Source organism: Urocampus carinirostris, chromosome 3 (assembly GCF_059441175.1).
Source record: "Urocampus carinirostris isolate Australia breed hairy pipefish chromosome 3, RoL_Ucar_1.0, whole genome shotgun sequence".
In the NCBI taxonomy this organism is placed as follows: domain Eukaryota; kingdom Metazoa; phylum Chordata; class Actinopteri; order Syngnathiformes; family Syngnathidae; genus Urocampus; species Urocampus carinirostris.
Window position 1 is genome coordinate 1,553,667 of NC_142351.1, and position 23,736 is coordinate 1,577,402.

Sequence of the window (23,736 nt, forward strand, 5' to 3'; positions counted from 1 at the left end):
AAACAATCATTCTGCCTGCATTATTTGTGGGCCGATGTTCTTTTTCTTCTGGACTGATGACTTTCCATATCAACATACTACAAAATCGATCGATTAAAGTTGAAAATACACTGTGTTTAAAAAGTTTCATCCTTCATGATTAATGCTAGACACAGGCTATTTCGAACAATTCTGTGTCGGAAACCGAGAGCACCACAGACAAGGGACTTGGATTTTCCTGGACCGGGATGAAGTTGAGACTGGAAATCCCCATGACCACATTGTAAGACATAATTAGACTGAAATATGAACTGTTAAGTATATACAGAACAATTATCAGTAGCCCAATTTGTTCCCCCTTTAACAATCAAAACTAATAATGTTCAATTTAGTCCGATGCTTCAACCTTTGGCATTCAAAATATCAAGATTTCATAGTATACTCATCCCTGAAACTCTAAATCTGACGTCGCTCACCGAGGACATGGTCTTGGAACCATGAAGTTCCACCATAGTACGTAACAATTAGAACCATACACAGGGTAGGACATCGGGATCATACCAAAATTTTATTCATGCGGTCCAAATGATTAAAAATGCATGATTTAATTAATTTTTTCACTTCACAACTCTTATTTAATATTTGCAGTCCTTTGAGACATTTTTGTGATAATGGACTATATAAGTGTGACTTGACTTATTTAAGGTCACCAAAAACAAAGTGCCAGAAAACAGAAAAACGATTCACTCGGAAAGAGGGAAATTATGAATTGAGGGGCTGCGGTGAATTCCAAATCCCAAAGGTGAGAACCACCAGGAAAAGTATGTGTGTGTCTGCGTGCGGAGTCAAACTTAATTTACAAGATGAGATCAAACAATGTCCAACGATCCACGTGTTCAAATCGAAATACAAAAAAGCATTACTGGCGAAATACAGGGATGAAGAGAATGGGATATGAGGGAGATTGGAAATACTGCCTTTCAAACTATGGTTAACTTCTTGTTATTGTTGCTATAATTATATCACAACTGTTATTATAAATGTTATTTTTATTGTTGTTATTATCATTGGTGCCGCAGTGACATTATGCGCATGATGATGTTGAGGGATGGGTATTGCAAAGATTAGTCTATAAAATATGTGATTATTGTAATTATTATTGATATCTGACCTATGTAATAAGTATATCCATGAGATTTTGTTGTATTGGACACAAGAAGAGCTATCTATAAAATGTATTTAATAGGGAAGATGAAGGGGTAGGAAAACTAAGCATCTGCTTCTGACTAACATGTTATGGTACATTATTTTGTTGTTGACTTATTGTTTTTGTCCCGTTTTTATTTTAATGTTCGAAAGAAAAGTTTTCATTCCTTCGTTCAACATCCTAAAAAAGGTTTACTCCAAAACACACCATAATGGATTAAAAAGAAACAGTCGAAAAGTATCTCTGCCTTGTTTCTAGATCTGTGTTTAGCCCCCTGATTCCCATTTACAAATATACAGACAACTTTTTCGGCCAATCGCGGCTTGGCTTGTCGGTCCTCAGCCCGCGTTAGCCTATCCCGGTCCGTATTGCTAAAAACGACAACGCCTCCTTAACTTCCGAAGAACTCTAGCCAATTGTGACCGGGTCAGATAATAATCGACGCATTGCTCGGCCAACAAAATTCGAAAAAAGTCAAAGATGTTTCGATTGTATTCAACGAAACCCTGAAATAAGTGTCGCCACCAGTGATATATTTTATGCCCCGTTTTTACGCTCACGTATGGAGAATTGGGATGGACGCGGAACGATTATTCAAGCGTTTAAAACTCTCGCAATGTCCGAGAAAAAATTTGTGTCAGAAACCGAGAGCACCGCATACTGACCGAATTGATTACCACCAACTTAGATTCTGAACCAAATAAATATAATTGAAAGCCATGTGGTAATGTGTTGTTATTATGGCCATGAAAGAGTCTGAAATCACGTTACTTTTGCCAGAATCGAAACTTAACTCTGTGTTAAGTCAAGATAAAACAGAAAAGGGACGAAGATGAAGTTGAGACTGGAAAGCCCCATGAATATAAGGAACATGAGGCTTTTATTCCAGTTGCTGCCATGAGCGACACAACAAACGCGCACCATGTGGTCAGCACCTCCGCTGGTTTTCAACATTGTTAGCAGCGCGCTGGAGACTGCCAAAAATATCCGCCTTCCGGTCATAAAATCAGAGGCTAGACTAAACCTTACTTCATACCAGTGTAACGACCCTCAATCATGCGCGACACAAGGGTTGACGGTCACTCGGTTTCTTGCCTGCATTCAGTAAACAAGACAAAGAACTTCTGTGCATGACTGCAATCATCTAAAACATGAATCAAAATACAAAAATACATCATTCAACATGCTGCACCTCGTGGCGTGGTTGCATCGAAACACGTTGCATCATCGTTTCAAGCTATATTACTTTACTTTAAATTCGTGTTTTTTATATATACTTCATTTAGCACAATTTATATACGAAGATAGTTAATGAAAGCAACTCATATCTAGCAAAATATGCATTTTTTTTTTAATCTGAACCAATATTGGGCACAGCTTACCTCAAGCACGATGTTATTGAGCCGAAGGTACGGCAAGCGCAGAAGACCATAACGTGGCAAACGAAAAAGAAGACGGCTGCACAGCCCATGTCTTAACAGCGGGGTTGGGTAGAGTTACTTGAACTGGATGACTTTCAATGACTTGGATGACTCCAATAGCTAATATGCTCATAAAAGACAAAAAAACTCAATAGGAATCAAATGATGACTCCCAACACGCGGTAAGCTTTCTCTCCTGGCTTTGATCTCCGGCAAAACGAACATCAAATGCGACAGAAACAAAGTGAAAATAAATCCAAACATCATTTTTGCCGTTCCGTGGATTCCATCACTCCCTGAGCTTGCACAAAATGGAGTCATTTTATTCCTATTGAGTTTCTTTTGTATTTTATGAGCATATTAGCTATTGGAGTCATCCAAAAGTCATTGAAAGTCATCCAGTTCAAGTAACCCTCCCCAACCCTGCTTAACAGATGAAGGCGGTACCAACATTTTTAACAGTAATGCAACAAAAACACGGATTTTGTGAGAAATCAGAAAAAAAACAATGAAATTTCAACTCTGTTACACCAGCAGGTGGCACTGTTGGACTCGTCATTGCAGGACACTTAAACACAAACTTGTCAACAATATTTCAGCAGGAATTTCAACAGAACAAAACTTATGAATGCACACGTTACTGCTTTTTCTTCTACCTTTTTATAATTTCCTTTTTGACATATATTTCCTTAACATAGTCGTTCACCGGACGAATCGAGTTATTTTGTCGCCGACCTATCTCGTCTTCTATGTGTTTTCTGTTGCTGCGTTCCCGAAAAGACGACAACTGAGTTTTCCAACCTCCGACCAGGAGAAATGCCATGTACCCCAACTTTTCAACCAGGACCTTTACCTTGAGTGTCTTTCTGATTATATTTCCCCGGTTGATGGTTAAAAAGCCCCGACTTCCTAAATTCTTAAGACGCTTTTCGGTCGTATCTGGTAGAATTTCCCGAAACACCCATTTTCGTGAAAGCAGCATGTGATCCGTGCTACGTGTACCCACAATCCATTGCGGTGGGGTTTGGAAGGAGAAGGTGTCATGGCTGCCGAAAAAGAAAACGTCGAGAAATTCCTGTAGTCGACTTCAAACGACGTCAACTCGACAGAAGTATCACTTTGTGGTCCCTTTTAACCCCGAGTTGGAGATATTTTTCGTTGAAATTCGGAGAGAATGCGCTCCAGTGAGGAAGGATCGCGACGAGAGGATGCTTTTTCCAAGCAGCTCGGGGAAGGTTGGACATTTTTTTTGCTTCTGCTACAATAACAATGCTTTCCAAAATTTTGCAGGCTGGCCAAAAAGTCGATCATTGATATGAAAGAATAGTGGTTTGAAATTCAAATACAACTTTTTTAAGCCCTTTACAGTAAACGACGTTTTTCACCTCCAGCAAATACTAAAAGTGCAGGAAATCAAATGAAGTTTAGCAGCATCTGGTACGAAGTCGCATCCAAACTGTATATATGTATATATAATTTGTAACTGCGGTGTAGCCGTCCAACCTAAGATCCCCATTCGGGCTGGACTGCATGATGAGGCTTTTAATACAGTTGCTGCATATGAAATGAGTCACACACAAACGTGGTTTCCGATCATTGCTGGGTTTCAACACTATAAGGGGAATTAGCATTTTAGCACAACATGCAATGTCCGGCAAAACTAACACAAAAGGCGACAGAAACAAAACAAGAATAAATCCAAACAGCCTGACAACATCAATCACATTACCGTGCACGTAGAGAGATTTGTCAGCTGTGGTTTTAATCTTTACAATTAACTTTTTTCGGAGCACCGAAAGATCGTGGCTTACCGTTAGCGGCAAACTGTAGACTGCCAATTACAAAATCAGAAGCCCAAACTTTACCCCATACCAGCAGGTGGCGCTGTTACACACAAAGATCGTAGGTCGTGGATAGGAACATCCCAAAATAGCACAAAGTATGTGTTAGGACCAAGATAGCGACTTAATTTTAATCATCAAAGACGACAACAAAAAAACTTTCTTCTGATGGCAACTTGCAGCTCCCGTGTTATTTTCGATTGTTCTCAGCTCAGGGATGCTGCTGGAAATGTGAATTTCCCTTCGGGGATGAATAAAGTATCTATCTATCTATCTATCTATCTATCTATCTATCTATCTATCTATCTATCTATCTATCTATCTATCTATCTATCTATCTATCTATCTATCTATCTATCTATCTATCTATCTATCTATCTATCTATCTATCTAACTTAATTTTTTTTTTCCTTTTCGAGTAACTGGAGAGGAAAAAAATGTGCGTGAAAAGTGCTCGGATTTGGCCATGAAAACCATGTATGAACCCTGTTTCCATGACTTCCTGTATATTTCATGTGCAGTTCCTTTCCAAGGTTTCTTCATTTTCCGCATCCTGACCTTTTTTGAGTCTTTCCTTGCCCTCTTGTAGCTTTCAGATCAGGTTGATGTTACAATGGTGTTCTGCGCATTCCTTTTGCGAGTTTCTGTGAGTAAAGGGGTCACAAATTAATGCAAGTTGACTTGTGTTTTTCATACATTGGTGAAGACCATCTTCCTCCTGCGTGGCAAGAACCAGAATGTCCAGGAAGTGTTTACAAGATATTTCAAATTGTGTTGAACAGAGCAGGTTGGTGGTTTTACTTTCCGCAACGTCCTTATTTTGGAGGGAAAGTCGCTGGGCGTGGCCCCAAAAATAATGATCATGCAATGATCGTGCAATGATCATGAAGTCATTCACCTAAAAGTATGGATGGATTCAAATAAATGAAAAGTTTAAATAAAACCAAAGTCATATTCTTTGTTGATCGCAAGGCAAATCAAGATTTAGAAGTCGAAATGGATGGTGCTGCAATAGAAATCAGAAAGGTTTAGGGGTGATAATGGACAAGAAATGAGGCTGGAAAACACACATCAGACACATCCAAACAAAAGTTTTTAAAGCATTTCAATTATGAATAAAGCCAAATTCGTTTTAAACTATCATGCATTGTATTTATGATATTGTTCTGTCATACTTAACATATGGTGCAGAAGTCTGGGCAATCATGACAAAAGTTCACTCTGCAGTGATTTTTTTTCCATAATCTACAATCGCTTTCATTTGTCTCTCCATTGTTTTATGTCAGGGGATTGTGGTTTCAGGCAGGACACTGTCACCATTTTCCTTGCTAGCAGAAGCATAACCTTTACTATGTATTTCTGTTGACCAGACAATAATTCCCGTGCCGATCTACAGAACAAAAACCTTAACCTTAGTTTCAAACCCCAACTCCAGCTCCGACCGTATTTTGGAGCCCTGAAATCGGTTAAAACCTTGCAGCCCAAACCCTAGCTTGTAACCCTATTCCTAACCGTGTTTCATTTGTAACCAGAGCTCTCAACCCTACATTCAGTTTAGAAACCCTAATATAGAACTCAAACCCTATCTCTTAACACCTTACCATCTGTAGACTACCGGGAGTGCCTCACCGTTAAAATTGACCTTGAATCATTCAGCATCACATTGCCAACATGTGTTATCTTAGTTATTTACAGGTAAGTTAAGGAAGCTAAGCTCCAAGAGTGAACGTTACTATGACTAGAGCCCTTTGGACACCATCTAACAATGATGTATGATTGACAAAAAGCAAAAACTAGCATAAAAAGGCCACTCAACTGCCAGTACACAAACACGGAGGATGGGCTGGGCACCCGTATGATGCGGCGGGGGTAAACCAGCGAAAGCTGTCGGGCCCTGCTGTTGTGTCGCCCTGACCCGAGTGACACGGCCGCTTTCTGGTGTCCCGTTTCATCCGGAGGGGCGATAGCGTGACCGACTTCTGTGCCGATGTGCCTAACTTGTTTGGGCGATTGGGCGATTGGGTTGGCCATGGTCCAAAACATTTTTTGTTATTTATTTTCCTTTTTTTTTGTTTGTTATTGTATGTGTTTGTCTTGCTGTCGATCATCCCTCTTAAGGGATATGACCAAGCTAGATGGATAGACAATAATTCTTCTGGCAATATTCCTACTACGTAGGCCGTTGGGTCCAACCGCAACTCCCAACCAATACTTCATTTGATTTCTGTCTCCAGAAATGTCATATTAAAGGGCAAATCCAGAAAATTTGCGTAAAGTCTCCGACGCCCCCACAGTTACGCCAACATAGATTGGCGGTATTTTTCTATTTTGAAGAGATAGAGGGTGAATAGAAGAATGGCATTTTGACTTTCCATTCAAACTCCCTCCATGTCGGGCTGTTGGTTATTTTGTGTCCCTCTTTCCATCTTTTTTCCCGTTCGTCGTCTTTCATCACCGCACTAGTTTCTCGTTCCGGTTTTTCCTTAACCGCCATGTCATCGTGACTGAGATCCATTCTCAGGGCTTGATATAGTTTTGATAGAATCCCTTTTTTGATTGTCATTTTGAATAGGATTCACATCGACTTTATTGTCATTCTAGTACACGTGTATACAGAACGAAATGTCGATACATTTGACCCGCACGGTTTCCTCGAATGTACAGATATGAATAAAATGTTGTATTGAGTTGGAGTACTGAAGTACTACTAATATACTAGATAATTATGGCTATGTATAGTGTTATACAGTATTGCAAAGAGTGCAAGAGGAGCAGCTCACTAGATGTGCAAAATGGGCAGTGAGGTAAACAAATCACTATACAATAACAATAACGCTAGAGTATGATAGTGCAGAGGAGAACAGATGTGCAAAGGAGTGTCTAGGTATAAAGAACTGGCAGTAGTGCAAAAAAACAAAACAAACAGATGCAGTGTGAACCTACTATGTGTGTCATTGACACTTTAACAGGCTACTGGCCAGGGGGACAAAACTATTGCAGAACCTGCTGGTCCTGCACCGCACACTGCAGTACCTCTTCCCAGAGGCTAGCAGAGTGAACAGTCCACGATGGGGGTGAGAGGGGTCCCTAATGATGTTCTTGGGATAGGCAGCGCTTTTGGCCAATGTCCTTAATGGAGGGGAGAGAAGTCCCCATGATTTTCTCTGCCGTCCTGGTCACCCTCCTCACACTACCCCGGTCGGAGGCTCTGCGGCCTCCACACCACACAGAGATACAGCTGGTCAGGATACTCTCTATGGTGCCCCTGTAGAATGTGATGAGGGTGGGTGAGGGCAGGTGGGCTCTCTTCATCCTCCGCAGGAAGTACAGGCGCTGTTGTGCCCTCTTCACCAGTCAATTATTAATAATTCCTCCACTTGAGTCGGCTCCTTACATTTTTTCCCCCATTCGTCATGTTTCTGGAGGTAGTGCCTTAGTTGCAAATAATTGTAAAAATTATTTCTGGGCAGGTCAAATTCTTGTTGGAGTTGTTCCAACGATTTCATTTTGTGCTCGTAATTATGTTTAGTATCCTGCTGATAATGTTTGCGCCCCGTATTCCCGGAATAAACCCCGTTTGATCCATTTTCATGAATCCCGATTTTCTGCCTTCTTTTTGCCAGTATGCTTGTAAGAATTTTCAGATGGTTAGAAAGTAAAGTAAGTGGTCTCTAGCTTTCACACGATATTGGGTCTTTTCCTTCTTTCTGCAAGACTGTTACGATGGCTTCCGATTTGAGGGATCTCCTTTTGTTGGCGCATAGTTAAATACTTTATGCAGTACCGCTGTTAATTCTTCCTTAAATCTTTTGGAGAACACCCCCGGGAATCCATCCCTTCCTGGGCTATGGATTCTTCTGGTCTCGTCGTTGGCTCCTCGGTGTTAGCATGTAGCTCCTCCGTGCCTTCCAGCCTCTGCTCCAGCGACAAAGTGCGCTCCAGATCGCGTCCCTCGTCGACCGATGACATTCCTTCTGCTCCCTCGGTCGTTTTCTCCTTAGCGCCCGTTTCCTCAACACGTCTCCCCTCCTTGACCGTGTTTTGTGTTTTTCTTTAATATGAGTCACAAATTGTAGCCTTTCTCTCTTTCTCCGAGCGACTTTCCTTGCTGCCGTCTACCTCGTAGCGCCGCCGGAAGTCCCTCTGGCCCCTTTTTATCCTCTAAAAACGAGCATTTCATTCCCAGAGTCCTAATACTTACTGATCAGCCTTTAGAATGTTTTTTCCGTTTTGGCACTCGAGGACAATGTTTCTGAACGAGTTAAGGGCAATAGAAATAAACGTGACTTGTGTCTTGCAGACGTCAGCCAAGAATATCTTCATACTGTGCAGCTGGAACCAGAGTTGCCTGATGTTAAAAATGAGGAGGAGAAACTTAAGCCATATCACGTTAATAAGCAAGAGACAGAAGATGGGGAGCCTGTTCACCTGAAAGAAGAGGAAAATTTTCAAGTCCGTTCAACCGCCGAAGATCAAGGTCAACCTGAAGATCAAGGTCAGGAGCTTCTAAGCATCAGCTCCCGTCAACACTTGGAAACGGATGAAGACGACACGTCTCGCTCCGCAAACGCTGAAAGCGGTAACACATGTTCCCAGTGCGGAAAAACGTTTCGAAGCAAGGCTTATATGAAGTTGCATATGAAACTCCATGCTGGGAAGAAGCCTTTTTCTTGCTCAACTTCCGGTAAACAATTCGCCCAAAATCGACACTTGAAAATACACCAACTAACCCACACTGGCGAGAAGCCTTTTTCCTGCTCAATTTGCAGTCAAAGATTCACCCAAAATGGGCACTTAAAAATACACACTAGAACCCACACTGGCGAAAAGCCTTTTTCCTGCTCAATTTGTGGTAAAAAATTCACCCAAAATGGGAGCTTAAAAATACACACAAGAACCCACACTGGCGAGAAGCCTTTTTCTTGCTCAGTTTGCGGTCAAAGATTCACTCTAAGGGGACACTTAAAAATACACACCAGAACCCACACTGGCAAGAAGCCTTTTTCCTGTTCAGTTTGTGGAAAACGATTCTCCCACAAAGGAAACTTGGAGGTACACATTAGAACCCACACTGGCGAGAAGCCTTTTTCTTGCTCAGTTTGTGGTCAGAGATTCACTACAAATGGGAATTTAAAAAGTCACACAATTAACCACACTGGCGAGAAGCCTTTTTCTTGTTCAGTATGCGGTCAAAGATTCACCCAAAATGGACAATTGAAATCACACCAACTAATCCACACTGGCGAGAAGCCTTTTTCCTGCTCAATTTGCGGTCAAAGATTCACCCAAAATGGGCACTTAAAAATACACACATTAACCCACACTGGTGAAAAGCCTTTTTCTTGTTCAGTTTGTGGTAAACGATTTGCCCAGAGTGGGGACTTAAAAGTACACACTAGAACCCACACTGGCGAGAAGCCTTTTTCTTGCTCGGTTTGCGGTCAAAGATTCACTAAAAGGGAAAACTTAAAAATACACACCAGAACCCACACTGGCGAGAAGCCTTTTTCTTGTTCAGTGTGCGGCCGAACATTCACACTGAATGAGAGCTTAAAAAGACACACATTAACCCACACTGGCGAGAAGCCTTTTTCGTGTTCAGTTTGTGGTAAACGATTTGCCCAGAGTGGGGACTTAAAAGTACATACTAGAACCCACACTGGCAAGAAGCCTTTTTCCTGCTCCGTTTGCGGTCAAAGATTTACCCAAAATGGGAATTTAAACAGACACACTAGAACCCACACTGGTGAAAAGCCTTTTTCTTGTTCAGTTTGCGGTCAAAAATTCGCCCAAAATGGAAACTTGAAAATGCACCAACTAACCCACACTGGCAAAAAGCCTTTTGCCTGCTCAGTTTGTGGTCAAATATTCACCCAGCGTTGGGACTTAAAAATACATTCCAGAACCCACACTGGCGAGAAGCCTTTTTCTTGTTCAGTGTGCAGCCAAAAATTCACACGGAATGAGAGCTTAAAAAGACACACATTAACCCACACTGGCGAGAAGCCTTTTTCGTGTTCAGTTTGTGGTAAACGATTTGCCCAGAGTGGGGACTTAAAAATGCATTCCAGAACCCACACTGGCGAGAAGCCTTTTGCTTGCTCAGTTTGCGGTAAAAGACTCACCAAAAGTGGGAGCTTAAAAAATCACATCAGAACCCACACTGGTGAGAAGCCTTTTTCCTGCTCCGTTTGCGGGAAAAGATTCACTATAAGTCAGAACTTAAAAAGACACACATTAACCCACACTGAAGATAAGCCTTTGACCTGTTGACATTGTGGTGAAAAAAAATATCCATATTGTCAAGTCAACTCATTTTTATTTGTATAGCCCTTAATTACAAGAGTCTCAAAGGGCTTCCCAGGTTATTACACTATATTAATCAGACATTTTTTCAGACTGTTATCGGACACTAGAAATGACAAACAAGACCCGGTGCAAAGACTTTTGCCTGCTTGGTTTGTTGAAAATGATTCACTACAAGTGGAAACTTAAAAAGACACACATTAACCCACAATGGCGAGAAGCCTTTGACCTGTTGACATTGTGGTGAAAAAAAAAATATCCATATTGTCAAGTCAACTCATTTCTATTTGTATAGCCCTTAATCACAAGAGTCCGCCGCCAAAAAGAGATGGGAAGCTTTATTTCTTCATCTTCCTGCTTGGCCATCTGCTGCTTCTCACACACTCCTCACCTGAGGGACTTTTTTTGTTCTCAAAAGTACACAAAAATGGTTATTGCAACAACCTGTCTTTGGTGGTTTGGGCAAATATCTCATGTTGGCATGCTATGAAAACAGTCCCTGATGATTGAAATGAGTCTATTATCTTCAATCCGGGTTCATTGATCGATACTCTTAACCTGTTGCATCATTTCTTCCACCTTCGTTCTCGCTCACACTGAGTGCTTGTGTCAACAATGTGCTTTATTCTTTTGTTTGATTCCATTTTTTTTGTCCTGTGAATAAAACGTGGTTTCATCAAATCAGACTGCCTGCATGATTTGTGGGTCGATCAATCATTATCCATATCAACAAACTACAAAATCGATCGATTAACGTTGAAAATACATTGTGTTTAAAATTGTATCCTTCACAATAAACGCTAGACACAGGCTTTTTCGAATAAATTCGTGTCGGAAACCGGGAGCACCACAGAAAAGGGACTTGGATTTTCCTGGACAAAGATGAAGTTGAGACTGGAAATCACCATGACCACATTGTAAGACAACATTAAACTGAAATATGAACTATTCTAAGTATATACAAGACGTGACCCATCAGTAGCCCCATTTTTTTCCCCCTTTAACAATCAAAGCCAATAATGTTCAATTTAGTCCGATGCTTCAACCTTTGGCATTCAAAATATCAAGATTTCATAGTATACTCATCCCCAAACTTTAAATCTGACAGACATGGTCATGCCGCCAAGAAGTTCCACCATAGTACGTAACGTCCTGAAAAGGTTTACTCCAAAACACACTGTAATGGATACAAAAAAAAAACAGTCGAAAGGTATCTCTGCCTTTTCAGCCAATCGCGGCTTGGCTTGTCGGTCCTCAGCCCGCGTCAGCCTATCCCGGTCCGTATTGCTAAAAACGACAACGCCTCCTTTACCTGCCAAGAACTCTAGCCAATGGTGACCGCTTCAAACGATAATCGACGCATTGCTCGGCCAATAAAATTCGAAAAAAGTCAAAGATGTTTCGATTGTATTCAACGAAACCCTGAAATAAGTGTCGCCAGCAGTGATATATTTTACGCCCCGTTTTTACCCGCACGTATGGAGAATTGGGACGGACGCGGAACGATCATTCAAGCGTTCAAAACTCTTGCAATGTCCGAGAAAAAATTTGTGTCAGAAACCGAGAGCACCGCCTACTGACCGAATTGATTACCACCAACTTAGATTCCGGACAAAATAAATATAATTGAAAGCCATGAGTCTGAAATCAAGTCAAGTCAAGTCAAATTTATTTATATAGCCCTTAATCACAAAAAATGTCTCAAAGGACTGCACAGGATTACAGTTACAAAATAACACAATTACCTGATCTTAAACTAGCAAACCAGCATGCGGGCAAGGAAAAACTCAAAAACCTCAGTGTGAGGAGAAAAAAGAAACCTTGAGAAAGGACCTCACATGTGGTAATCCCCCTTCCAGGATTGAACAGGGTGAATTACAATTAGCATTACTGTACACTGAATAGTAAACACTAGGTAAGATGCTGGAAATGTCCGGAAAGAGCATGACATCAACGACGACGCCAGCTGGTAAATGCAGGGGTTGACTTGCTGCAGGTCAGACCCCGGTCCGCTGACCCATCCCAAATCATCCTTCTCCTTCGTATCAGCCAGGCAAGCCTCAGAAAAAGACAGGACAAAACAGAATACGAGGTGGGCATCAATCATATGCTTTGGAATAGGAGTGTGTCTTGAGCCTCAATTTAAAAACTTCCGTTGAGGTTGCAGATCTTATCTCCAGAGGCAGGGCGTTCCACAACACCGGGGCCCGGATGGAGAACGCTCTCGAGCCCGCAGACTTCTTGGCTCTCGGAATCACGAGTAGACCGGCATTTTCCGAGCCCAGACTCCGTGCAGGAACATAGGGGGAAATCAAATCGGAGAAATAAGAGGGTGCAAGCCCATGCAAACATTTATATGTTAATAAGAGAACCTTAAAATCACATCTTAAGTGGACTGGGAGCCAGTTCAAGTTGGCGAATACAGGAGTAATATGCTCAAACGTTTTAGTCTTAGTCAAAAGTCTAGCTGCCGCATTCTGAACCAGCTGCAAACTTTTAATGCTAGACATCGGGAGACCAGAAAGCAATACATTACAGTAATCGAGCCGAGAAGTAATAAACGCATGAATTAAAATCTCTGCATCTGATTGGGACAGCATCGAACGAATCTTCGCAATATTACGGAGGTGGTAGAAAGCTATTCTAGTCATATTTTTCACGTGTAACTGAAACGACAGATTAAGATCAAATATAACACCTAGATTTTTGACCGAGTCACTATGGGTGATATTACATTTGTCTAGGTTCAGGGTAGTGTTTGAAAACAAATGACGACAGTGAACTAGACCAATAATCAGCATTTCAGTTTTTTCTGGGTTAAGGCGTAAAAAATTATTTGACATCCATCTTTGAATCTCAGTAAGGCAATCCTCCAGATTTCTAAAACTTAAATGTCCAGTTTTTTCCAGTGGCACATACAGTTGAGTGTCATCTGCATAGCAATGGAAACTAATATTATACTTGCGGATAATGTCACCAAGCGGGATCATATAAATACTAAAAAGAAGGGGGCCAAGTACAGAGCCTTGAGGAACACCACAAGGGACATTCGATTGTTTAGAGGTCAGATTGCCGTCATTAACACATTGCAATCTGTCTGACAGGTAGGACCTAAACCACGAGAGTACAGTTCCTGAGATACCAACGCGTTCCAGACAAACCAATAATATGTTGTGGTCGACAGTATCAAAAGCAGTGTGGAATCTATTGCTAAAAGGAGATCATTGGTTACTTTAGCCAGGGCTGTCTCAGTAGAGTGATTTGCCCTAAATGCTGACTGGACAGTTTCAAAGAGGTTTTTTTCTGACATGAAGTCATTTAGCAGCTGTGCAATGAACTTTTCGAGTCATTTTGCAAAAAATGGCAGATTTGTCGCTGGCCTGTAATTACCTAGGCTTTCCGGGTCAAGGTTATGTCGCTTAAGCGTTTGTTTAATGACGGCAGACATGAAGGCTACGGGAACAATACCCGAAGATAGCGATATATTAATAATATTTAAAACTGATGGTCCTAAGATCCCAAACAGATCCTTCACCAGTGACTTTGGAAACGGATCAAGCAGGCACATAGTTTGTTTGGCCCTACTGACCATCTGTGTTAGACTATCAAGGGACAAATCATTGAAAGCGGACAACCGTCGCCACCGTCCTTACCCAACACCTCCACATCTTTAAGGTAGGACAAAGTTGAAGGGCTTTCATTTAAGATTTCATTCCTGATGAGCTGATATATATATATAAAAATTTGGAAAAATTCTTGCTCGGCTTTTCATTTGAAAAATCGGAGTTCCAACGCCGGTATGCTAGGGGCGATGCTGAGCGGCGTACGGGTGTAGATCGTGTAGATTGCCCCCACCCTTTGTGAAGAACTGTTGTCACGGCAACGCGCACTCCTTTTTGCTTTCGTTTTTAATATCGGTGAACAGAGTCTTTTAACCCCTAATGATGCCGCGGAAGAAGGTCAGTGCTAGCAGAGAGTAGTGCGTACAACTAATGAACGCATTTCTCTAGCGCTTTTCAAGTCAATGACTTCCCAAAGCGCTTTACATTGTGCTTCACATTTCCCAATAGCAGCCGTGCAGCCATGTAAGACGCTAACCTGCTTTTTGGGGGTATTGGGGGTTCAGTGTCTTACCCAAGGACACTTCCACATGTAACACGGACAAGCCAGGATTCGGACTGGGATCCCTTGATCCCAAGACGAGCGCTCTACCTCCTGAGCTACTGCCCCCCATATTGCATTTAAGAAAGAAATAATAGCAAAATATGAAGAAGGTGTGCGAGTTTCCCTTCTTTCGAGGGAATAGAGCATGGCTTCTGCAGACCACCACACAGGTAAGAAATCCTATTCATAATTCTTTTCTTTATCTTTTAAGCGCTCACCACTTGTGGCGGAGACCCGGGTGCTAAATAACGTGTAAAAGAGTCCGATTTTTTATTTTGACACCTTAACGTTAGCGTCATCTTTCGTACGGAAGATGACGCTAACGCGAACGTACGACTAGCCCGGGTTAGCTTCATGTTTACGTTCGTGGTAAATATTCAGGGTGCGGGGAACGGATGAAAACGATTTGACATGACTTTTAATGGGAAAAATGATTTCGGTGATCGAACAAATCGGTTTTCGAACAGGGTTCTGGAACGGATTATGGTCCAGAACCCAGGTTCCACTGTATATGGCCAAAATAGCAACACATTTCCAATATATATGTAACGGGTGTAATAATAACTTTTATTTTATTGAAATTCCTGCTAAAATATGTGTATAGTTTTTGGTAAATGTCCTGCAATGCTGAGTCCAACAGTGCCATCTGCTGGTATGGGGTGGGGTTTGGTTTTGGCTTCTAACATGTGACCAGGAGGCGGGGTTTTGTCAGTTTAACCAGAGTACTACAAAGGTAAGACATATCTTTTGGTGCTCCACAAAATAAGTTAATTTTAAACATTATAACCCCAGCTGACAAATCTCTCACCATGCATAGTAATGTGATTGATATTGTCAAGCTGTTTTGATTTATTTTCGTTTTGTTTCTGTTTTACTAAATATTAACTCCCCTTGTAGAGATCAAAGAGATCAAACCCAGCAGAAAAAGCTAATGTTGTGACTCATCCATTTGCAGGTAAATTGTACCCATTTTTATACTCATTATTGTTTTTATTCCTACTTTTTCATATACATTAAAAAAGGATGATGTTGGTTAAAATTCAGAGTAAAGAAAAACATGTTGAATTCATTGTAAACGTTAAAAATCCACTATACGATCTCTTGTTAAAAGTATCTTGTTAAAATGCAAAGATTTATAAATGTATTGTGATATTCTAAAATGTATTTTCTGTAAAGTGAAAAGACAGCTCTTTGATATGCTTTGTTGTCAGTTTAACCAGAGTACTACAAAGAGATCAAAGAGATCAAACCCAGCAGAAAAAGCTAATGTTGTGACTCATCCATTTGCAGAACTGTAATAATAAAAACCTCATCATCCAGTCCAGCGTGAATGTGGATCTTTGGTGGGACACGTACAGCGCGGTTACATTGGTGCCGTGACCCGTGACTTCTATCAAGCTCTCCGAACCGAGGACTGTCCTACCTGCCACATCATTTCATGAAGCCATCAGCTCACAGTATTTAAAACTGCTATACAGTGACGTGTTACGCAGGCGATTTTGACTTATTTACATCTTTGAAACATGTTTACTCAGAGCACAAGTGACGTTTCTGAGGGTGTAGCTGATCAGATGACAAATATTATTCAGGAGATAGGACATAAATTGGCTGATAGCATATTCACAAATATACAGTCACGTAATATAGTAGCTCCTAACGCTGCTGCCACACAAGATGTAGCAAACAGATTGCGTCAGGTGGTAACGCAGAGAAAGGTTAAGGAACCGCCGTCATTTATTGGGGATGGCTCAGACTCAATAACAATACATGAGTGGGAAGATCTAATGAGGACATTTATAAAAAGGAGTGATGTGAAACTTGAAGAGCAAGCAGAGGAAATCCTTATACATTTGAGAGGAAAAGCTAAAGATGTAGTTAGGTTTAGCATTAGAAACAGTAATATAGACGTCTATACCCGCCCTGACATGATTTATAGTCTTCTCAGGAAATACTTTAGCTGTACCAAGTACTCTGCTGTCCCTCTAGCTGACTTTTATTCAACTTTGCCCAAAGACCAGGAAGACCCCTATGACTACTGGCTGAGACTAAACAGAGCAGCTGACCTTGCCTCTGAGTGCTTGAGTGAGCAGGGCAAAACATTTGACAACCCTGAAATAGAGGTTACTCGCATGTTTATTAGGAACTGCCCATGCAAGGAACTGGCACTCACTTACAGATCAAAAACCATCGAAAAGTGGTCAGCATGTGAGGTACTAGAGGTGCTGAATGAATACCACGCTGAGAAGAGCTACAAAGCAGATTCCCTACAACAACCTGCGAATAGAGCGGAAATTGCCGTACACAAAGCTGAGGTGAACCATGGTCCAACCCTCGTGCACGAGCCACCTCAGACTTCGAGCCCACAGTATGTCTCTCTAACGGACGTTATTAGTATGTTGGAGAAAGTTCTGATACGTGTTACCTCGAACCAGTTTCAAGAGAGAGGGGGAGCTCCAACCAGGCGACCTGGAGCCAGAATAAATGGTTTCACTGCCAAGCCATGTATCATTTGCAAAGAAGTCGAACACAGTGCTCTCTCTCATTGCCGAGACAAAAACCTTTGCTTTCACTGCCATGCCCCAGGGCATTCTCGACGTGATTGTCCAGTGACGAAAGTTGTCCCGCTGCCTCAGGGAAACTAACTGATCTGCGCTTAGGGGAGAACAGTGCAGATCAACTGAGTATACCTCCCACCACTAATGTGAAGCCTGACATGCAAGACAATAAATCAATTTATGAGTTGTATAGCAACAAGATACCTCCATCGAAGAAGCTGATCTTTCAGGGGTTTCAGAGAATAGCGGAGACTGACGAACTGTTTTACACACCTGTACTTGTGCAAGAAGGGCCCACTTTCAGAGCGCTGTTGGACAGCGGGTCGATGGCTTGTACAGTAAGTGAGGACACAGCTAAGTACCTCCTGCAGCAATTCCCTGATATGATGAGTTACACGGCCGATGATTATGTCATTGTAGGCTGCGGTGGACACCAAGTTTCTCCCAGAGATATGTACGACATTCACGTCACAGTTTACGGGTGCCAAATGATAATACCAGTAATGGTGGTGCCAGGCCAGACAGAACAGATGATCCTTGGCAGCAATGCCATCAAATATATTTTGACTCAATTGAAAAGTACTGATGGCTATTGGAGATTAGTTTCCACTCCTGACAACGGTCTGTCCGATAACCACAGTCAATTCCTGTCAATGCTTTCCAACACAGAGAGATGGAGAGGTGATTGCATTCCAGACAAGGTAGGGACAGTAAAGATCAAGAGTTGCGTGACGCTGAATCCACGGACCGAGTACGTTATTTGGGGCAAGTTACCTGAGTTGGCCGGGGCATCAGCGGGCAGCACAGTGGTCGTTGAGCCAACCCAATCTAAGGCTGCGCCCAGACAAGTCCTTGTCGGACGAGTTGTTACTCCACTCTGGGGAGATGGATGGGTGCCTGTTAAAGTCTTTAATCCCACGGACAGAGTTGTGGTGCTGAGAAGAAACAGGAAAATTGCAGATGTGTCTCCTTGTATCGCAGCGGAAGACCTGCCCAATGCAGAGGAGGTCAAGTGCAACGTGCAGAGTGTACATAGCAAAGAGGTCCGACCCAGGTCAGAAGAGGACATGATGCGTGCATTGGAAGCTCTGGGACTGCAAGACATTGACCTGAAGTCATGTGAGGTTTCGCTGCAGTGTAAAGACAAGCTCCTTCATATCATCGAACAATTCGAGTCAATCTTTTCTCGCCATAAGATGGACTGTGGAGAGGCCAAAGAGTTTGTACATCGTATCCACCTTGTTGATGATAAGCCGTTCCGTCTACCCTACAGACGTATACCACCAAGTCAGTATGAAAAACTGAGGACGACTCTGAACGAGATGGAAGAGAAAGGAATTATTCAGAAGTCGACTAGCGACTATGCATCTGCGCTTGTTCTCATATGGAAGCGGAATGGAGAACTAAGGGTATGTACTGATTTCAGAAGGCTTAATGCAAGAACCATAAAGGATGCCTACCCACTACCGCATCAAGCTGATGCTTTGGCCGCACTTGGGGGAAATGCCTTTTTCTCCACAATGGATCTGACGTCAGGCTACTACAATGTCCCCTTGCACCCTGACGACAAAAAGTACACGGCATTCTCCTCACCATTCGGCCTTCACGAGTACAACCGGCTCCCTCAGGGACTTTGCAACAGCCCAGCAACATTTATGAGGATGATGATGTCAATATTTGGTGATCAGAATTTCATGAGCCTATTATGTTACCTCGACGATCTGATGGTGTTTGCCCCCACAGAGGAAGTTGCACTCCAACGCCTGCAGATGGTGTTTACTCGCCTTAAGGAACACAACCTCAAGCTCGCACCCAAAAAGTGTTTTTTCCTCAGACGGACTGTGAAATTTCTTGGGCATGTCATCAGTGAGGATGGAATTCGGACTGACCCCGAGAAAGTGAGAGCGGTAAATGACGTACAAGTCGCTGATCTAATGGAGTCGGATGGCAAGACGCCATGCCCTAGTAAAATCAGATCTTTTCTAGGCATGGTGATGTATTTCCAAAGCTTCATTGAAGCATGTTCTGCGAAGGCAAAACCTCTGTTCAGGCTCACATCTGAATCTGGTGACAAGCATAAGCGCAAGAGAGCCCGCAAGAAAGGTCAAGTGAAGCTGACGCCTGCAGATTGGTCCGATGCATGCCAGAACGCCTTTGAAACACTGAAGCACGACCTCGTGACAGGTGTCACTCTGGCCCACCCAGATTTTGATGCGCCGTTTATTCTGGCTGTCGACGCATCCTTTGATGGGATTGGAGCAGTCCTGTCACAGCTGCCACCTGGTGGAAAAGTAGCCAGACCAGTCGCCTTTGCAAGTAAGACGCTCTCTCGCTCCCAGCTCAACTACCCTGCACACAGGCTCGAATTTCTTGCCTTGAAATGGGCGGTATGTGATAAATTCAGCCATTGGTTGAAAGGAAGACACTTTACCACGTGGACCGACAATAACCCACTTACATACATTTTGACCAAACCAAGACTTGATGCGTGTGAACAGCGGTGGGTAGCGAAGCTAGCTGCATACAATTTTGACCTGAAGTACATTCCCGGCCCAAAGAACATCGTAGCCGACGCTCTGAGCCGTGAGCCATTTGTACGGTCATGTGTGGGTCATCGCCTTGTTACCGAGCCCTATACTTCGCTCTTGGACCAAGTCAACAGGGTGAACAACAGTACTGTGCAAGAGGTGTTCAGAGTATCCAACAATTGTCACGCTGTTGTAGACGAGAGTGCTGGGACATCAGACGAGTCAGTAAAAAGGGCAATTCCATCAGGCTCCAATGGTTCTGTGACATCAGAAGAGGTTGCTGCTGTCTTCAGTGCTCAGTCCACTGGTGGCGTGGGTCAAGTGATGGGAACAGACGCCAACTTCAATCTTCTGCAGAAGGGAGATCAGTCAACGGCACTCCCACAGAGTCAGCTTGTTGGTTTACAAGAACAGGACAACACAATAAGCAGGACCATGTACTTTGTGCATAGACACAAGAGACCTACCAGGCGTGAGAGAGCTGTCGAGTCGCCTAGTGTGATGAAACTACTGAAGCATTGGAGCAGACTCACCATACAGAATGGCATGCTCTACAAAATAAGGAAAGATCCTCACATGGCCAAGAAAATCTTCCAGTTTGTGGTGCCTGATTCATTGAAACAGAAAGTCCTTCAAGGTTTACATGACTCAGCAGGTCACCAAGGCCAGAACCGTACTTTGTCTCTGGTGAGGCAACGATTCTTCTGGAATGGCATGGAACGTGATGTTGTGAATTATGTCAAATCCTGTCAGCGCTGTGTAGTAGGGAAAACACCGGAACCACACAACCGTGCACCACTCAAGAACATAGTCACCTCTGAGCCTATGGAGTTGGTCTGTATAGACTTTTGGACTGCTGAGCAAGAGAACAAGTCTGTAGATGTCCTGGTCGTAACTGATCATTTCTCCAAGATGGCGCACGCCTTCCCTTGCAGAAATCAAACCGCCAAACAAGTTGCTCGCCGTCTGTGGCAGGATTTCTTCCTTGTCTATGGTTTCCCACGGCGTATCCACTCTGATCAGGGAGCTAATTTTGAGAGCAAACTGATCAAAGAGCTTCTAGAGATGGCAGGGGTGCAGAAATCCCATACCACTCCGTACCACCCCATGGGAAATGGCATCGCAGAACGATTCAACCGAACATTGGGAGATATGATCAGAACCCTTCCCCCTCAGCCCAAAGCAAAGTGGCCACAAATGCTGCAGCAGCTCACATTCTGCTATAACTGCACAGAGCATGAGACAACAGGGTTTGCACCGTTTTACCTAGTGTTTGGTAGGATCCCTCGTCTCCCTGTCGATGTCATGTTTCAACATGCTAATACCAATGATGCTGTTGTCAGCTACTCTGACTTTGTACGCCATCTGAAGAAAGATCTACATGAAGCTGCTCAAATTGTACAGAGGAATACTCTCAGAGAACAGACTCGTCATGCCAAGCTGTACAACCGTAGGGCCAAAGGATCACCTCTCGTCGTGGGAGACCGGGTGTTGATCGCCAACAGAGGTGTCCCGGGGAAACGCAAAGTTGCAGATAAGTGGGAGTCAACCCCGTATGAAGTCATATCAGTCAAGCCTGATCTCAATGTCTACAGAGTCAAGGATTGTCTGACGGGCAAAGAGAAGGTAGTTCACAGGAATTTGCTGCTCTCTGTTAGCTTCTTGCCCTGTGAGGATGATCTGGCCAGCGAATCTGAACACTCAGAGTCTGACGCTGCTATGCATGGAAGTGATGTATGCCCTGATTTACCTGACGCGGTTGAAGACAGTGATGTCCGTACAGTAAACTGGGTGATACAGGCAGGTGAAGAGCAAGTTCATCCAGAGGTAGAGGATAACTCACTAGACAGCAGATCTGATGCCCAGTCCGACTCTCGCAGTGTTGATACATCCAGTCGAGGAAGTCAGCACATCCCCGAACAAGATGTTGACCATACTTCAAGTGACAATACGGAAAGCCCATCACAGTGCTCTGAAAACATGATCCCTTTGGGTATGGGTCTCCCAGACGAGACCCCATTGAACACTGACCATCTGGACGCAGACTCCCCTGATACTGACTGTTTAGACTTGACTGCCCCAGACCTTCAAGCTCAGGTTATTTGTGCTCAACCTAACCGTTATGGTCTTAGGGTCCGCCAGTCCATCAGGCCTCCTAGTCGTCTTATTTGTCAGATGAATGACCATGTGGTAGGTGACAATCCTCTGTCCGCAATATCTGCAAGTTCCTAGTTTAAGTTCAGTAGAGATGCACTTTCAGTTTGAGTAACAAAGCTTGAGTAAGAAACAAGAATTGTGCCTATGTGAGCACTTACAACTACAGGAACAATGTTTGATATTTCAGAGATGTAACAGGCATCTTTGAGTCTGTGCTTAGTTAGGAGTTTGCTCGCCTCCTTTCTTTTCACACTCCTTTTTGGGAGAGTTTTAGAACTGACATGCACTTCAGTTTGTTCCTTGTAATACTGTACCAGTTTTCGTGTCCTCTTTTTCATCAGTATTTGCCTTTTTGGCATGTGATTTTTTTTCTTTTTAGTGTAGCACTCCCATATTTAGCAGAATTTCAGGGGGGTGTATGTAACGGGTGTAATAATAACTTTTATTTTATTGAAATTCCTGCTAAAATATGTGTATAGTTTTTGGTAAATGTCCTGCAATGCTGAGTCCAACAGTGCCATCTGCTGGTATGGGGTGGGGTTTGGTTTTGGCTTCTAACATGTGACCAGGAGGCGGGGTTTTGTCAGTTTTACCAGAGTACTACAAAGGTAAGACATATCTTTTGGTGCTCCACAAAATAAGTTAATTTTAAACATTATAACCCCAGCTGACAAATCTCTCACCATGCATAGTAATGTGATTGATATTGTCAAGCTGTTTTGATTTATTTTCGTTTTGTTTCTGTTTTACTAAATATTAACTCCCCTTGTAGAGATCAAAGAGATCAAACCCAGCAGAAAAAGCTAATGTTGTGACTCATCCATTTGCAGGTAAATTGTACCCATTTTTATACTCATTATTGTTTTTATTCCTATTTTTTCATATACATTAAAAAAGGATGATGTTGGTTAAAATTCAGAGTAAAGAAAAACATGTTGAATTCATTGTAAACGTTAAAAATCCACTATACGATCTCTTGTTAAAAGTATCTTGTTAAAATGCAAAGATTTATAAATGTATTGTGATATTCTAAAATGTATTTTCTGTAAAGTGAAAAGACAGCTCTTTGATATGCTTTGTTGTCAGTTTAACCAGAGTACTACAAAGAGATCAAAGAGATCAAACCCAGCAGAAAAAGCTAATGTTGTGACTCATCCATTTGCAGAACTGTAATAATAAAAACCTCATCATCCAGTCCAGCGTGAATGTGGATCTTTGGTGGGACACGTACAGCGCGGTTACATATATATATATATATATATATATATATATATATATATATAAATTATTGGGAATCACATCTTAAAAATGTAGCATTTACCAAATTATTCGATTTAGTTATCTGACTCCATTAAATAAACATAAACTTCATTCACCTAACAATGTGTGCTCATTTATTTTTGTGAAAAAACGGACAAAAGACCGGCATTTCCACACGGGGCAGATTTCATTTCTTGAATAATTAACTCCATCGAAAGTGCCAAATTAGTGTCGCTCGAGTCTTCGTCGAGCCTCCTTTCTCCGTCAATCTTCTGAAGTTCTTCCGGCCCGCGCCTTTTTCTGCGAGTCGGCGCGCCA

The 23,736-nt window shown here is 42.5% G+C and overlaps 1 protein-coding gene across 3 annotated transcripts in view; it reads left to right on the forward strand.

The window, feature by feature from the left end:
• The first annotated feature begins 3,635 nt into the window (after positions 1 to 3,635).
• Positions 3,636 to 23,736, forward strand: part of LOC148368257 (uncharacterized) — a 541,253-nt gene continuing 521,152 nt past the window's right edge. The window contains exons 1-3 of one of the 3 annotated variants that reach the window (XM_088330185.1): positions 3,636 to 3,842; positions 5,155 to 5,235; positions 8,749 to 8,943. In XM_088330185.1, coding sequence (XP_088186311.1) covers positions 3,782 to 3,842; positions 5,155 to 5,235; positions 8,749 to 8,943 — 337 coding nt within the window. In that variant the 5' untranslated portion in view covers positions 3,636 to 3,781. Of the gene's footprint in view, positions 3,843 to 5,154; positions 5,236 to 8,748; positions 11,439 to 23,736 lie in introns of those variants that run through there. The other 2 variants (XM_088330183.1, XM_088330184.1) reach the window with 2 other exon arrangements.